At 41.9% G+C, this 18449-nt stretch overlaps 1 protein-coding gene across 9 annotated transcripts in view; it reads right to left on the reverse strand.

The window, feature by feature from the left end:
- The window catches only part of LOC113032114 (protocadherin-1-like), a 281958-nt gene that overhangs the window by 255059 nt on the left and 8450 nt on the right, over nt 1-18449 (reverse strand). For 8 of the 9 annotated variants that reach the window (XR_013911010.1, XM_080305567.1, XM_026184789.2 and 5 more), the window contains exons 2-3: nt 12747-13584; nt 6580-8763 (exon numbers count right to left, since the gene is read on the reverse strand). Coding sequence is in view for 8 of the 9 variants with exons in the window: in XM_080305567.1 (XP_080161693.1) it covers nt 6580-8763; nt 12747-13562 (3000 nt within the window). In the remaining variant the exon portion in view is untranslated. Of the gene's footprint in view, nt 1-4597; nt 8764-12746; nt 13585-18449 lie in introns of those variants that run through there. The other variant, XM_080305576.1, reaches the window with a different exon arrangement.

The following is an 18449-nucleotide window of genomic DNA, read 5'->3' on the forward strand; positions in this document are numbered from 1 at the left end:
AGGTGTTTTCTACCTGTCAGACATGCCTCGATGTGTGTGTGTGCGTACACACACACAAGCTGAGAGGATTACTTTGTGCTGACAGACACTCACGCCTTAGGAATGTGTGTGTTGTATGTCTGTGTTTGTGTGTCAGTGTTACAAAGGCCCTTTGTGATGAAACTCCCCAACCATTCTGGACCCGCAACTTCGCCACTATAAACACTGCGAGTAGCTGTTCGAATCAGTGAATACACACAACCTTCAAAACATTATACTCACAACAATGAACAGCCAGTAACAAATAATTAGTACGAGCGCTACTGCTAAAAGGAATAATATAGAAAGGTGACAAATTCAAGGAAATACCCGAACCTTCCCATGCAGTAACGACATATTTATTTTGGTTTCTTTGGTTTTAGTTACTCTAGTAATACTAATACTAAAAAGTACCAAAAGACCTGTGGTGGAATTTTAGGTTCTTGATGTCGTTGATGTTATTTCTGTAGCTAAATTGTTGTAAAATTGTTGTAAACTCTTTCCCCCATGAGCAACGTTTGGGGATAACCTTTGTTCCTGTCATATTTCAGACTGGATTCCAGAATAAAATGACTGAATGTGCATCAGAAGTTAATGTGGGTGATCTCTACACAGTCTATTCTAATGTTGCCCAAACCATGTCTTTACTGATAAAGACTACAGGGTACAGGGTAGCTCATCAAATGTGATCTTTATAGGGGAAAGACTCATAAATGCTCACAACAACTGCTGATTTTACATGAGCTGGGTCCTGATATCTTCTTAATGTATCAGCATTATGTATGGATGAGTGAAGATTCTGAGTTTATTTTAAAAGAAATCTTCTGGAGAAGCTATTCAACCACAAAAGACTAGTGCAACTTTAAAATCCTGAAAAGGAGCTGTGATTATTTTTACATGAGTGTTTTGGCAAAGGAAAGTGTGCAGCTGAAGTAACGTGCGAGTACAGTGGCAGTATCTGTAACCTTGCCTTCCACTCAGCTGAACCTGACTGATGACAGGCACTCTGTCCCAGCCTGATGATATTTTAGCCGCTGCCATGAAATTACAGTAATGCTAGCTGCCCGCCTAATGACTGCCATTACAGTTTCTTTTCCTGACAGTGAGCCAGACCGCAGAGAAACAGGAAGTCTTCTGTCAGTCAAACTACAGAAACACACGCTATTGATTAAAAACACCTGTTCTGAATTGCCTATGGTTTAATGAAGTGAGCGAGCTGATTATTGAGTGTGAACATTAACAGGTCCAGTGGGATGGAAACCAGATTTTGGTTCATCGTGTGGTTTCGGGTGTGTCATTTTCATGGATTTCATCTGTTAAGCTGACAAGCTGAAACACTGAATGAATGGGTCTGATGGTCTGATTGCTATTGTGGGTGAAAGAGATTAATATTTTTCTTTTCACCCCAATAACTCAAGGAGAAAATTTCATTTCATTTCCAGCATTTCCAGGGCTTTTTAACTTGGTGGCTGATGTAAGTTTATCTCTGATATGATAAAAAAAAAAAAAAGTAAAAATATATTTTTTTCCCTTCTCTACCTTTGCCCACCCTGTGGAGGTATGAATACCAAATATGTTTTCAAAATTAGAAGAAAATATGAGACAAAAATCTGAAACAACAGTATTATTTTCATGCCATGTTCCTAATGACTACAGCGGGCCCACAGAAAAGCATCGGCCTCTTGGATGCCTGCTAGCTGAGTTGTTTTCAGGCATGACGACATGCTTAGAAGGAGTTCCTTATAGAAATGTGTTTCTTGGAAGACCTAGAGCTCCAACCAAGAAGAGCTGGTTGTCAGGGTCTGGGTATCAGTGTCAAGACTGATACCCAGATAAACCAAGATTTGGAGCCACTCCAGCAGACTGATCGTCGGTAGTACCTGATTTAAGATGCACAAACAATGCTTTAATGAGGATAGTCTAGTACTCGCTCATATTTTTCTGGACAATTACAACTTTCTGCACAACACCTACCACCACCCTGTTCCAACCGGCAATTTTGGGAAGCTCTCTCTGCGTATCTCGAAACTCCACTCAACTCTCCTGGAGAGGTTCTCCGAACAATTAGCCTGTTGTGTCTTGCCTCTCTCGCAACAAGCCAGGTTTGGACATTTGAAACCAAGAGCAACATGGTTCTCTTCCGATGTCTTGACTCCTGCGTCTTTTCTCACAAAAGCCGACCCTCCAAAAACAGCTGCAGCTTTTAATGAGTGGAATTGTTGCTTTGCCTATTTGAGACTATTAAAAAAAAAGCTGCAGAATGTTCCCACAAGCACTTCAAATGAAGCACGAAGTAGTCTTTGGATTTAAGACACACTAAATGTGCCATAGGAGCTTTCTGCACAGCCTGTAAGCCTGTAGAGCATAACGCTCAGATCATGAATCAAACTCAAACAACAGAGTGAAAGTGCAGATATGAACGAAGTGCTGGTTGTGAAAACAGTTTTTGTTCTCCTTTAAACAGCTGATAGGCGCCATGATATGACACTTGGGCTGCTGGCACAGAGATACGCAACAGCACTACAACAACAACACACACAGAGCGAGACCTGACAGCAGACATTTGCACACCTCTATGAAGATGTTTATAGTTTCTTATCCAATGTTTCAAATATGTCCTGGCTTGAATTTTTTTTTTTTTTTGTCCTGAATTCATTCTGGGCATATCTATTCAGCACTGTTACTATTGATTCTGGATTATAAACTTCTAATAAAATAAAAAGTAGCTTAATCATCTGGTATTTGATAAATATATGTATTCAACACAACTTTAGTATCAAACTAAAACTGGAACGCTTCAGCTGTACAGATGGTAATATGTAATCCAGAAGTCATTTAGCTCAGAGCTTATACAAACACACATCTCCTCATTCAAAGGGCAGAGCTTTCCAAAGAAGGAAGGATTGTGTTGGGTTGGATGGACGGAGAGGGAGGTTGGTCAGTACTATGAGTCAGCACACACACACAGGCAGAGGTCGTTGTGTTGCCATAGAAACGGCTGAGCTGGTCAGCGTAAAAGCAGGAAGGATGCCGCCGGACTGTTAATGTAGAGACCAGACACAGGGAGGAGTCGGGGAGAGCTGTTAACTTTTGGCCTCTTCGCTCCTCTTTGCCAATAGCTGTTCTTGATTGATATTTGACCTTTGACCCCAGCGGGTTCAGCACCTGCTCAGAGTTGTTTTGATCTCAGTTCTTTCTGTGCTGTTTGCTGTAGGTTCAAAGTCTGAAAGAGTGTTGGGTGTGTGTTGCGTGCATCTAGGCAACACGCCACCAGGTAGGCAGCTGTAAATTTAAAGTGACTGAGAGAATAGCTGATGTGTTCCAGTCAGCTGTTATGGAGAGAAAACATATTTGGAACAAAGGGCAAAAGTAAATTTCAAGCACTGTTCAAACTGTAAAGCTCATGTAATAGACCTCCATCGGAAATGCTAACAAGAATGCTATTTTCAGCGAGTGGTTCTTAGTTGAGTGTTTGCTTATAGAAATGCTCATTTCCACCAAACACAAAAATGAGTATTTGCTTGTCAACCATCTGTAAAGAATTTAAGCATGCAATGTATGTTTTCAGTTTGTTTTTGGCTTCCTTTTAGTGTCTCAGTATTACGTTTAATCTACACTTATTTCTGAGTACTACACAAATTGTCATTGTTATAGAACGTCTGATAGAGTGCTAACAGTAGCACAGTTAGCCTTTGGTTTGCATGTTAGCATGCTAACAAGTGTAGCTGAAGATAACAATGTTGTAATATGTCTTTATCACTAAATATTTACTTGGGAAAGTACTGCATTATGACCCGATGATTATACTTGGCACAATTTGACAGCTATTATTATATTGTGCTGTTTCCTAGATGTGATGCTAGGGCTAACACCATGACTCTGATGATTCTGCCCTATGAGCCCAGAGCTGCATAAACCGGATATGTGGCTCTAAAACAGTCATCTGGATACATCATTAATGTAGTGGGAAAAAAACAAACATGATAATCCATCTATCTCTGATCTATTTAATAAAAGTAGTGGATTGACAGAATTAGCCACTTTTCTAACTAACAGTCAGTTTTATCTTATGTTATTCAGCTTTAACGGAGCAAAAACTTTAAAATGTCAAGGAAAAAGCTTGCTAATTATCCTCAGATGTAATCTGATGGGTTTCCTTCTCTTACCCTATAATTTAGTAGATAATGTATTTGAGGACTTTTTTACATCACCTTGTGCTCCCTGTAACTGAGGTCTGAACGTAGTTGTTAAAACATCAGTATTATGAGCATAAAACCAAATAATTGAGAAAATGGTCAGATAAAGAATTAAAAAAAATATCTAAAAAGGGAAAAGATATGTTACCATTCTGTCATCCAGCTCTAAAATCTGTGTTTTCTGCTAAACCTAATTGTTTGTCTTGACATTATTAATGAAAGGTGTTGAGAACATGCAGAAACCATACTCAGAACATCTTGGGCCAAATACATTTTCTCTCCATATATTAGAAATGAAAATGAAAATACAATACTGTACCTCTCCTTGCAGCATTCCCAATATTCCCAATTCAAGAACCCAGTGAATGCACAGAAAGCGCCACTTAAACATTTAAGAAACAAGTTTATTGAAATAAATTCTGCTTTAAAGTGTTAAAAAGAAAACAAAACACTGTACAATTATGTCCCCATAGAAAAGTACATGAGAGTACACGACTGAGCAGGTGTGCACAGACTAGATGTGGCTTTAAATTCTAGTATGATGCCTGCATGTCAACAGGCTAAATGTTAAACCAGCAGGAGCGCTAGCAAGCTGCCAACAGCAGCAGGGACTCTGCGAGACTGACCAAAGAAACAGTTTCTCTGCTTCGCGTGTTCATATATATATATATATAAACTGATGATCGCGATCGCGATGACAGTGAAAATGCAGGTGTGTGTGAGTCTTTGGTACATCTTTTCAAACAGTCAACACAAGTCTTTAAGAAGCCAGTAGAACAATGAAATGGCCTTGTTAAGCTCACACGAGACACACTGTAATGTTGCAAAATAAACAGCAGATGAAAAAGCAGAAACAAAACAAAATGTTTCACATTCACATGTATGTACAGTCTGAACATCACTACAACACCTTAATCTGATTGTCTGGTTTTTTCAGCGCATGTGACATTTTCACTTTTCACAGCTGCAGGTCCATCAACATGAAGCCACAAAACAGCCGATGTGGCGTGAACGCTCATCACAATCATACAGTTAATGGCCCCCGTCTCACAGACCCCCTCCCAACTCCCCTTTTTGTACATTAAATAGAATAAAGCAAGGCACTCTGGGTAAAAGAAGGCAAAAGCGGGTCCCTGGAAAATTACCTGCCATTAATCTGTGCAAACAATTGCCTTTTGAGCCCCTGTGATTGGGAACACAGCTAAATTAAAAGTCGTCTTTCAGCTGACCTGACAGGAAGCGTTGTGGCTCGGAAACGGTCATATTTAGTTGTAGTGTACCTTTTCCTTCATAGCGTAGAGGCTCTTTATAACCCCACTCCCTTAGCCTTCTTATTGCCTTTCTTCCTTTCTTTCTTCTTTGCTGCTTGGCTCCCTGACTGAGCTGAAATTACCTTAAATTGGTCTGAACTGGATGGAAACACTAAAGTGCTGCTCAGTCAGTCTACTTTCTGGCAAAAGAAAGCTAAGAAACAATAAAAATTGGTTAAAAAAAAAGAACGAAAACTAACTCAGGAATTCACAGTCACTCTTTGTCACACTTCAACAAGCTGATCCGGCCATAAAGAGCAGCTTTAAGCCTCAAGTCAGCTCTCCAGACAAAAAAGAAAAGAATAACACATTCAGACATAATGAGGATGTCAGCATGAACCTTTCAATGGGTGCTCAAAGAACTCCAAGAACATTTGCGAATAATAAACTGGGGAAAACTCATAATGTCCTTCATTTAATCCACCATAAAAAAAGGTAAAATGAAACACAAACAAATGAAAAACACAGATGCTAAGGACAGACCCATATGGGATTTCCAAGTTGAACAGGGGGCTCAATCAAACGTATGCTATCAAACTTGGGTTTACATAACATCATAAGTAATTCTTTGAAATATCACATATTTCGCTATAACAGGAACTTTTAATTAAATTCTGCAGATTAAACATTTGAATGCAAGGCTTTGAAAACATCATCCAAAAAAACCCCAAAACCCATTACCTCAAACATAAAAATCCTCCATAAATGTGTTTTAGATCAACAGTCCATTTTAGGAGGGAGGTTACTGTAAGGAACTGACAAATTGGTAAGCCCATATTTGGTCTAGCCCTGCAATCCTTCATTCTGTGGCTTTGTGGTGTCCATGTTGAAGTGAATACCCAAAACTGAGCAGAACAGAAGACAAATGGTGAACAGAACCAAACTTAAAATAAAAGGAATCACAACTGTGAGGAGGTGGGTGATGTGCAGGGAAATCAGTGCAGCTTTGGTGGAATAACATTGGCTTTGCCAAATAAGTCCCAGCGTGACTACCACACCCGGTTGGTCCAATAGATCTCCCTGTGGTACATTGCTGTGTTTGCGTAGTCTCCTACCTGTTTGTTGCTGTATTTGGGTGGGTTGGCCTTGTAGCTGTAATCCGAATATTGGTCGGAGCCAGTAGAGTTGTTGTCGCCCGTCCCCACGAAGGTGTTGGTGGCAGGGAGGTCCTGAACAGCCTGGTGCTTCTTGGAGGCAGACGGTGACTGTGGCTGCAGCTGGATGGATGGTAGCGGGGAGTTGGAGCGGTAGTGGCGCCCCAGATCAGGGCTCCCTGGTGGATAGTTAAGGGGCAGGTGGATTCTGGGACTGTCATTGACATTCTCATTGATTAAGTTGAATTTGAGGCCTTTTTGTAGACTGGCGTCCTCATCATCTTCTCCTGTCTTAGCTGGTTTTGGAGCCTTCCCCTTTTTGCTCTTTTTCCCTTTGCCATTTTTAGGGCCCTGCTTTGGGGCATACAGGTCCTTACTCTCCTTCTTGCCAGCCTGGTAACCACTCTTGGTATCCTTCTGTACCCAGCGTCTGATGAGGACCACGGCAACTATAACTAAAATGACAACAGCAAAACCGGCAAGACTGCCGTACAGAATATTGCTTTGCTGAGAATAGGCATAGTTGGGATCTCCGGCAATGTCCCTGTCCAAAGGGGTGTAGAGGCTGTGTCCAACCAGCGCTTCAATGAGGGAGACATTTGATTTTGTTTCATTTACAAAAACATGAACTAGTGCAATGGTGTTACGAGGAGGTTTTCCCTTATCAACAACCTTCACTACCAGCCGATGTAGCCCATTGTACTTCGGGGTTAATTCTTGTGCTGCTGTGATTTCCCCATCATTGGTAGATATTTGGAACAGATCATATGGATTTCCACCTATGATGGTATACTCTAGCTCAGCATTGAGTCCAGCATCAATGTCCTCAGCTTTTACCACCTCCACGTGTGTGTTTGGTCGGGTCCCAACCGGTAGGTGTACAAAGGACGAGTTAGACGGCCTGGTAACATATGGGGCATTATCATTTTCATCCAACACATTGATGGTCACACCCACATAGGAGGATCGAGGCGGGTTACCACCATCCACAGCCTTTAGTTGAAATGTGTAGGTGCTCTTCTTTTCACGGTCGAAGGAGATGCTTGACAGGATGGTTCCTGTGCCATTCTGGATGACAAACATGCCATTGTCCTGTTCCACAAACAGCCTGACTTGGGAATTCTCATCCTTATCTGCATCATTGACTGTCACTACACCAACAGGATTGAGTGGAGGCATGTTCTCTATGACAGAGAAGCTATAGCCATTCAGTGTAAACTTTGGGTCATTGTCATTGCAATCTAGAACATTTACCACCACCGTGGCAGTGCCGGTTTTACTAGGCACACCCTTGTCTGCTGCAGTTACACGGAATTCATAACGCTCTTTTTCTTCCCGATCCAATGAGTGATTCACACGAACCTCTCCAGTGCTGGAATTAATTTTAAAGAGCCTTTTGGCTGTTGAATCAGTGATGGTATAGAACAACTCTGCGTTTGTGCCGCTGTCTGCATCTGTCGCCACAATGTCTAGAACTTTGTCTCCTGGCTGGTTGCCTTCTGCAAAGTCTACCTCAACAGTTGAAGGAGAAAAGTTTGGTGCATTATCATTAATATCTGTAACCTGGACTTTGAGAGCGTTAGTGCTGGACAGAGCTGGGTTTCCAGAATCCACAGCGACTATTTCAATCCTGTAATCCTTAATACGCTCATAATCCAGCAGGGTTGTTGTCTGCAGGAAGTATTTTCTCTTCCGATCGTTGGCTGACTCACTTGCAGGACGAAGCTGAAATGGAACATCACCAGCAACAACACATGTCACCACAGCATTTTCCCCCTCATCACGGTCTGACACCTGGACCAGTGCCACTGGTGTACCAATAGGCATGTCCTCAGAAATGTTGGCCACACCATCATGATGTGTTACCAAGCCAATACCACGGATCTCAATGGCTGGTGCATTGTCATTTTGGTCCTTGACGTGTACGGTCACAAGGACCTTGGAACTCTTGGAATTGGGTCCACGATCTCTTGCCACCACAAAGAACTTGAGAAAGTTTTCTTCTTCTCTGTCCACAAGACCTTTGACGTAGACGATGCCTGTTGCGCGGTCAATGCGCAGAAGCCTTTGGACAGATTCTGATGCTTGATGGAGGCTGTAGTCTATCTCTCCATTGAGGCCAGTGTCTGCGTCGTTGGCTTTGACCTACAAGAGTTGGAAAAAAACAAAAGACAGACAGACAGACGGACAGAAAGAAACAAAGAAACAGATTCAATCGTTTAGCCAAACACTGTCCAAAACAACATTAAGAATCAGATCATTTGCCTGTTCAGAATTGCATTTGGTACACTGGAAAATCAAAATATCATCAAAACATTGATCTTTTGGCAGGTTTGCAGTTTTCATGACAAGCAATAAATATTCTATATTTAAGACATTCAACTTTAGACTAAAAGTCTGAAGTAATCTCAGACTAAAAGAATGATTCGCCACGCTCTTTTTCATGTGACGTCAGTGAAATACGCGTCATGATTCCATTACAGTCTCTGTTAAATTTTAATGATTATTTAGCTTCTTTGGCTAATGAAGAGTCATGACCATTACTAATGCAACAGTACAAGGCCCTTTATGTTTTCCTCAGGGGGAGGAGTTTGTATGCTGCGAAAGATAATACCCGATCAAAGCTGATTGCACAACCCTACACAACAACATCTAACGGCCGTGCAGCGGGTCATTGGCATCTAATGGGCAGACGAGTGAATGTTAATGTTCCTCTCATTATCAGAAAAGCCCCAGCTCCTCAGGGCCCATTAGGAGACTGAATAGGACAGAACAGAATGAACCACAAGCTGACTTCATAAGTCCAAACCTAAAGTGAATGGGGGCAGTTAGTCAATTAGGAGATATGAGAAGTCAGAAAAATATCACTTAGGAAATACCCCTTAACACACCTGTCCTATCTACGGATCTAAACCGTTTTAATTGCAGTCATTGAATGCCATGGCTGCCGGTCAGAAATGTAGGTTGTTTCAAATTAAGCAGTTCTTGAACAGCTGATTTAAATGTCCCAGGTGCTGCTGATCCAGTGTTTGTACAGCCTTCACCCAGGACAGAGTAATGTAATTATGTTTGGTTTTTTTTATTCTTCTTTTTTTAAGGCCATTATACCTTTAAAGCTGGGCTGGTTCTTAGCCAAGCTTGCACTCAGTAATATATTTCCCTGAAATTTAAGTCCAAAATATTATGATTTACTAAAATACAAAACAGGAATCTGCCAATGGGATAAGATTATTAGGGCTACTTTTTAAAGAACCAATCAAACATAAGGGATTGCTTCTGGTCGTAGCTTCGTATTTATCCAAATAAGAAACACCCTTTAAAGCCCCTAAAAACACCAGCTACATTAGTAATCAAAATCTAATATAATGTAAACATGATATAAGTTCAATGAAGATACAGATTATACCATATCCAAAACCATTTAAATCAGTTTTTAGGAGGAAATCAGGGTTTAAAAGGCTACTGCTAGCAGAATCTCTGAAGACTCTTGTTTTTCACACAGACTCCAGTTCATACTGCCACATAATAAATATGTTGTTTATCGTCTGCTCAAGAAACTCACAAACTGTGACGGACCACCACCAGCACCATGATGTGACCATAGAAGCTGCTGATCCAAGTCAGAGAGGTTAAGGTTAAAGAAAGCATGAAAGTGAAATTATAATTTCTCCTGCCCATTGATTTCCTTTCCTTTGCTCTGGCCTTAAGCAGCAGACATCACCAAACAGCGGTGAATTATTGACAGCTTCTGAGAATTGTGTATTGAACAGTGTTGCTGCTGGAGCCCGGTGCCACTGTGATGGGGACAGAGCTGCACTGGCTGCGCTCCAAGGCCACTTTGTCCAGGCATACAGAAACTATAAACACTCTTTATCTACCAGTTAACAATTAACCTGCAAGAGCGTCTGGTTTCCTGACTGAGTGAACCAGAGTTTCTGAATGTTTCAGGTGATTTACAACAGTAAACCTTTAATTTATTCCAACATTCTCCAAATCAGCCTGGTTTCTCCCCCTCCACGAAACTATTAGAGAATTTATTCCCGAGGAAATGAGCTTGCAGACACTTAACGCAGAGAAATAATCTATCACAGTTTATATCCTGTCTAGTTTATTGTTGACTAAATTACATTATAATGACGTGGCAGTTCAGTGTGGACTCTTCAAACCATTTGAGGCTGCTTTTTGAACTAATTAATCAGCTCGTCAACATCATATTGTTTTTTAAATCATCTTTAGGATTTTAGTGACTACGCATTAGGGACCCCTGTCAATATTCCTTGGTCTTTAATAAGCGCTAAATTTCAAGGATCTGTCTTCTGCTAATTACTTGATTAAAGGCTCTAAAAACTGTTAATTGTTCTGACTCAGCTTGTTGATATGGTTGATTAGAGCTACATTTAAAAGAAAAGATGCCAAATTTCGAGCTGCTCTGGTTGATGTCCTTCTGGTTAGCTTCCATTTCTGAAGGGTTTCAGGTAGGCGGAGCTAAGTTCAAAAGCTTTAAATGCAGTGGTGCAGAAAGGATCAGTGAATTCAACTTGGCAAGGTGGGGATATCATGTACCTAAGTGCACCTATCAGGCACAAGAGCAACATTTGAATGTAAAGAAAAAAAAATCGGATCAAAAACCACACCCACACAGGCTCTGTAACTGGGCTTTTCCACACATTAAATATATAAGAACAGAAGAATTGTTCAAAGGAATTTACTTTAGGTTACATTACAAGGGAATATCAATCAAATCTTTTTTATGCATTATTTTTATCCAGAATATATATTTTTTTTCCAAAAATCTAGCGATTTAAACTTAAATTTGCCCATTTTTAGACAACAAAGTTAGACCCACTGATGTTACTTTTTTTGAGATAACAATCTGGCTGCCTGAAGGTCTAAAATAAGGTGACTCGATACTGAAACAGCTTTAGAAGAGGCTAACAATAATCACAAAGCAGCAGTGTGTTCCTTTAAAAAACAAGTCAAAAGAAAGGGATATACATGTCTGTGTTGCCATTGGCTGATTTAAGAAGGTCAGGGTCGTCAGTCGGCGATGTCCTGCTGCCTCTAAAGCATCGCTCCTCAAACGCACGTTAAGTGAAATGAATTCTGTGGCTCTCTGAAATGCAATGAGCCACATCCAGAGCAATAATACCAATAAGCCCCGTGGATAATCTCATGACTGACTCAGATTAAGTCATGCACAGCAAGCTGGAAGGCTGGCCGCACTGCAGTCTGGGAGAAGGGGCACGAAAAGTGGAGGATGACATGGTGAAGTGGGTTTGTTGGGATGTTGCGGAGTCACCGAGCCAAACCGGGCCTTCCTGCTCTGCTCGCTGACGGCAACATCACGTACCGCCACTCCAGCCGAGGGCTCAAAGGTGAAGTTGAATCAGTGGTTAATATGTGACTACACACAGCGATCCCACGCCCCGCTTCACCTCCGCTGCACCATCTGTCTGTACGGATAATTGAGCAGCATATTACGTGCAGTCGCTGCTCCGTGTTGTCCTGCAGTGTTATCGCCAACAAGGCCAAAGGTTCCACTGCAATGTTCGGCGGACAAGAAAAACTCTGGATTGACTCCTGAACAGCAGCAGCAGCAGCGCTCACACGCAGTTTTGCCTGGAGAGAACTAACTTTGCTACTTTTAAAATAACACAATAATAATCATTTACTTGTGATATTTTAGATTAATAGACTGTAAATGAAAAAGCTCCCATAAGGCTGGATCTCATATGGTTGAGACTTGTATCCCTAAATCACACATAGGGGACAATTTTGAGTAAATAAGAACTGTCCTCAACTTCCACTTCATATTGAATTTTTCAAAATGGAAAAGGTTTTAACAGCAAAGCTTTACTGCCAAAACAAACAAGTGACTTCATTAAGGAAGTTCTAGTTTCTGAAAACCTGCCCACGCAACACAACTGAAAGCCGACGATCTGTTGGGTGTGAAGAGGTAAACATGTTGAAACCTTTAAATGCAAAATGTAAGTGTTTAAAGTTACATTTTACACTGAAAAACATTAATCAGAGGATAAATGACTGATTAGCTATCGATAATAAATCAGAGCTAACGGCTCTACAGATTCAGATAAAATGAATTGTACGACACTGATGTGTGTGCTGACCTGCAGTACAGAGTGTCCCGGTGGACTGTTTTCTGGTAGGTCAGCTTCGTAGTGACTTTTCTCAAACTTCGGAGTGCAGTCGTTCTGGTCGGTCACCGTAACTCTCAGCAGAGCGCTGCTGGCCCTCGAAGGCTTCCCGCCATCCTGTACCCTAATGTTCAGGTCATACGAGTCCTTTATCTCACGATCTAAGTTGCCCATCACGACCAGCTGCGGCAGCTTCTCCTCCGCGTCCACGGCGACCTGCAGGCTGAAGAGCTGGTCAGCGCCTAATCCGGTGCTACTGCTCAGAGAGTAATCTGCCACGCCGTTGCTCCCCGAGTCTCTGTCAGTGGCCATGGGGATGGAGAAGAGGGCGCCGATGTGCGTGTTCTCGGGAATGGACAGAGTCAGGATAGGCGAGGAGAACTGTGGAGTGTTGTCATTTATGTCCAGGACCTCGATGCGACCTTCAATGAGCCGCGGCCCATTGCCGATACCCTTCACCATGTCAGTGATCGACACCTCAAACTCCAGGTAGCATTTGTCGCCCTCGAACAGGTTGCGGCAGTCTCTCAGCGTCTCACGATCGATGGGGATCTCGGTGGTGTAGATGTCACCGGTCGAGCCGTCGACCCTCAGGTACGGCGCACCCACCTCCAGCTTATAGAGATGACCGGCATTGGGCAGGCCCTGGTCTGTCGCCAGGCTGCCAATCATCGTGTTGGGCGGTCGTTCCTCAAAAACCTGATAGAGGATGTCACTGGGCGAGGCGCTGCAAGACACCAGCAGGAAGGCAGCTAAAAAGAACAAAGCTTCACACCTCGGCGCTGCCATGTCTCTGCCAGAAAACACCGCTCTGAAACAGACAGAGACAGAAAACACATTAGTAAGACTCATGTTCTGCTTCAGACGGCACCAAACAAGACTGATAACTGAGGATCTGCAGAGCTGCTGCTCAGATTTATTTCAGGGCCACTCAAGAAAAGATGGCTAAATTCATCTCCTTCAGCGTCTAAACATATCCTCAATGGTTACTCGCCAGACCCGAATGCGGAAAGTTTTCGAGTCTGAACTCATCGGCTGAGACGGTGTGGGGAGAGCAGCCGAGCAGGGTAGAGTGATGACTTCCTCCTGCTACCAGTCGACTGCTCTGGCAGGAAGACAAACTGAACGCTGCTGCAGGCGACCAAAAATACTGACAAGAGGCAGCAGGTGGTAATGGGCCACATGATTAGAATAAAAAAGTAAGATAACACGTGGGGAGGACCGCACTCGTAGAAAATCGGATCATTTTCATGTCTTTCGTGCGTCTCAAAACATGTTTAGTTTGCAATCCAACCTAAAGTCCAACATTCTGAGTAGCCTATAGCATTGAAGGCTGTTTGCAGGGATAATAAACTCAAATTTAAGCTTTTTAAATGTCAAACAGAATTTCAAGCAAGAGCAGATCTTGTTCCTGTGCAAGCAATTCAAGACATAAAGAAAAACATTTGCCATTGCCTTCATCACACACTACTTGTTGGGCATAGTACTTGTTTTCCAGCATAATACAAATGTGGTACAACAGGTTCAGCAAGTCATCAATGATTGAATGCTTCAGGTAACCGTTTTATAACTACACAAGACACACAAGCCTCCAACTAAGAGTTTATTAGTTTTAAGTTTAAGTACATTTCAGACTTTACTTGACCTTGCAGACTCTCAGAAGAAATCCTTTTTTCTACAGAACTCATAAGAGTCGACTCTGCCGTCAAGTCTGAATGTGTTTACTCAAACCGACTTCATTCCTGATGGCCTGGTGTTCATAACGCTACATCTGAGCCAGACTCTTCTTGATATAAACTCTTCTCTTTTCTTCTCCCCTCATTCACTCCACCTCTCCTCCTCTTTCTTCTGTCTCTACACATTATCTTTTCTTGGCAGTAAATCTCAGACAGACACTCCACTCTGTATTTCCTGCTGTAGGAGTTTCTCAGCTGCGGGTCGCAGAGGTTAATCTGAAAAGTGCTTTTTTTTTTAACTTTTCCTCCTCACGTACTTGATTTGGAGAGACTATCTCCCTCGCACACACACACACACACACACACACACACACACACACACACACACACACACACACACACACACACACACACACACACACACACACACACATAGATCCAACATGGACCAGCATGCTGAATGGGAAGCAGGAACCCCGCAACTCGGATGCACGCAGTTTATTTTGTCCTACAGGATGGAGTCTGCTTGTGTGTCTGAAAGAGAGGGGAGGAGTGAATTTTCTCTGTTCACAAATCCAACATAAAACCAGGACAATATTATTTTAATAGCACGTGCCCCTTCACACATCAGAACGCCTCATCTGTTCACACGAACCCAGAAAGAAAGTGTTACCCTGCAGAGCACTGTGGTGATATCAGGCTACATCCACGCCAGACATCAGCCTGTTAAGTGAGACTGTAGTTATCTGCCTTAAACTTCAAAGTATTTTTCCCCCATTAAATAAAAGACAAACGATTGTCTAGTAAAACTAAGAGTATTCTCATATGGTTCGACTCAAGCAGCTGAGCAGGATTTTAAGTGAAAATGAGCAGGAATGTAATCACGGATGACTTTATGGACCGATGATTTCTGTTGTCGGTTTGTTTAATGGCCTTGTGGTGTGGACTGAGTCTCCTGCACAAATTTTTTTTTTTAAATTTAAAATCAAAAATAAATTTCAAAGTGGCAGCAGACCCAGAAGGCTGCAAATTAGCCTTTTATATTAGCTTCTGTTATTCTGTAACAACGTTACGTAAAGGTCAACCTGGGATTTGGGACGTCTCACACTTGCACGATGGGCCCTAATTATCCATCTCCCACTCGTTTCAAACAAAACAGAGAACGGCAACAAAAACCGGACACTGATCTGAGCGTTCGCCCTCGCCCTCCCCACTGTGACACGCTGGCACCGAATTACCCCTGCACCACTGCGAACGTGTGCGTGCATGTCGGGCTGTGAGTGTTAGTGTGTCTGTTACAGTGTAAATGATGCCCATGTGTTTCTTTTCTCACATATTTTCTTCAGAGCTGCCAAATACCCCAAACTATTGACCCCTGACCTTTGACCCTGTGATATTTCACACGTCACTGTGGAAACGGAGCAAAAACGACTCGGGTGGCTGGCTGGTGTCCAGTCTGCTAATGCAGCTCTGAACACATGAGAGTGGCTCCACAAAACCAAAGGCTGGTTCTAATCAGTGTGATACATACGCACACAGACGTGACGGCAGCGATCGCTGATAAATGAGCTTCCTTTACTGTCAATGCAATGAAGTATTTTCATTTCCTTGTGTATTTACATGAGGTTTCATGTAAATACACAAGGTGCTGTTCCTGAAAACAGTTTGTTTAAGGGTGAGCTCATGCTTTGCCAACATATGAATATAAAGCAGATGAATGGGATGACAGGCAGTTACTGGGTCCAACATATCTTTCCTTCTAAACGCCTTTAATGAGTCTATGGAAACATGAACCCCTGCCCTGTGGATTATGAGACATTACCCGAGAACACAGAAAGCAGTTTTATTGAAAACATCTTTGTTTCTATAGATTCAATTTGGATTTTCAATTCATGAAAAATTGCAGATAAAAGTTTGCACATGTGCAAAGTTCACGCAACACTTGTAATGTAAACTGCAACACGCTGAATCACAGTGCCAATATCCCCTCTGGGGCCAACATTTTCATTTAGAAAGTAGCAGCTGAAAACATATTTCAGCACAGCTCGTGGTACCTGAACGTGAGCGCTGCTTTAACGCCTCGTGATAAAAATAGAAATGGAATCAGAACATTTGCTTTATTCGCCTTTTCAGCACAAACAAATCACGTAGGTGCGTTGGGTTTCTGCATGCTTGCCACTCAAGGCCTCAGGTGAGATCAGGGGATTCTGTTGTTGCAGTTGTTTCCACAGATTGTGGGCGGTTAAAAAAAAAGAAAGAATTCAAGTCGTGAGAAAAATTTGATGCTAAAAAAATCTTCAGGGTCAAAATGTGAAAAGTTCAAAGTGCATGGATTCCATGTTCGCATGTTTGTTCACATGTAGTGCGCATTTTTGTGAGTTTGTGTGCGCCTTCCTCGGGGGACGAGTGAGCCAGAGATCGCCCCGCTCGTCCTCTTTCCCACAGTCTCAAGCTTTCTCACTAAGCAGTGTGTGTGCGTGCGTGTGTTTGCATGTTTGTGTAGAAAGCGGGACAGCCAGTTCAGCTGCTGGAGCCACTTGTGTGTGTGTTACATTACAAAGACATTAGACAAAGACTAAGGACAGTAACATTTCCATGTGTAAGGCTCGCTGCCACCCGTGTTTGCCGCTGGAAGAGGCGAGAGACAAAGACTCACAATAAAGTACTCAGAGGGATTGAGGGGGGGGGGCGTGTCCAGACAACAGCACTCATCTATACATTACAAAGCAGCTTAAAGGCCCTCAGACCACCTCCTGTGAGTGTGTGTGTGTGTTTAGTGTTAATATTCAGAGTGTGTCTCCATGTTAATGTCCCACCTGCATACCCGTGGAGTCACAGCTGCATTAAATTACCACCACTGTAAATGCCACATTATGGTTTTTGCCCCCTCTCTACGCCTTGCCCCCGGGTGCTCTCATGCCAAACTTGGTACGAATATCTCCAATATGCACGTAAAACAATTACAAGTGTGTCGTAAAATTGTAAGTTCAAACGCAGCTGCAGCTGAGCCATAAACTCAGTCTAAACATAGTATTTTCACCGCAGTTTATTAAGTCGATAAAATGCAGTAACGTCTTCGATGAAAAATCGTGTTTTATTTAAGTAGCAGTTTGAAAGCAAAAAAGTAAAACGTATTTCCTCCTGAAAGATGACAGAACAGATGAGCTAACTGACTCTAGTCGGAGCGAAATGCTTCAAGACAAACACGCTTCTTACTCTTTGAAAGCTTTAGTGAATGTGCAGACTATTAAGTAATATCACTTATTATATGATTCATTTGATTTAGAGTTATAAGAATACCTTTAAATTATGACTTGACTTTCTTTTTTGAGTACTTACTTAAATATCTGAGTACTTCTCAAACTTTTAAAACCTTTAAAAACTGATGTAACACTTTCAAAATTCTGCGTACAGTAACGGGTCGCTGGATAAAATCAGGACAGATCATTAGAATCATAAATCAGTGACAAAATAAAATCCATTGTGATGAAAATCAAACTAGAATAAAACGCTACTTCAGTGTTTGCCAAGGGAAATTCTTGACTGGTCTCTGTGGTTAAATGAATTTATATCAATGACAGTCACAGTTCCAAACACAAAACTGCAACATATTTTATGTAATTTCAGAAAATGTAACAAAAAATGATCACAGAATTTAAAAAAATGCTTTTTGTCATTTGCTTTAAAAGAAATCTATTTTGAAAACCATCCACGGACGGGTTAAGAGATGGAAAAACCAGCTGAAATTTCCAGTTTTTGCTAATCCTGTTAATTAAATATCAGACAAATCCAGACAGCATGCAGATCACTGATGCAGAAATCCCATAAATCCAGCAAACCCATAAAACAAATCTGTTCATTAGTTTTCATGTATGAAAAATAAAAGAAATAAAATAGAACAGAGTAAAAAGGTGGCTAGCAATATATATATAAAAAAACACGACTGCACAAGAACACACTGAACTGCAGACACAACTTCTAGCACATAAATTGGACTACT

This window comes from Astatotilapia calliptera, chromosome 2 (assembly GCF_964374335.1).
Source record: "Astatotilapia calliptera chromosome 2, fAstCal68.1, whole genome shotgun sequence".
Taxonomy (NCBI): Eukaryota; Metazoa; Chordata; class Actinopteri; order Cichliformes; family Cichlidae; genus Astatotilapia; species Astatotilapia calliptera.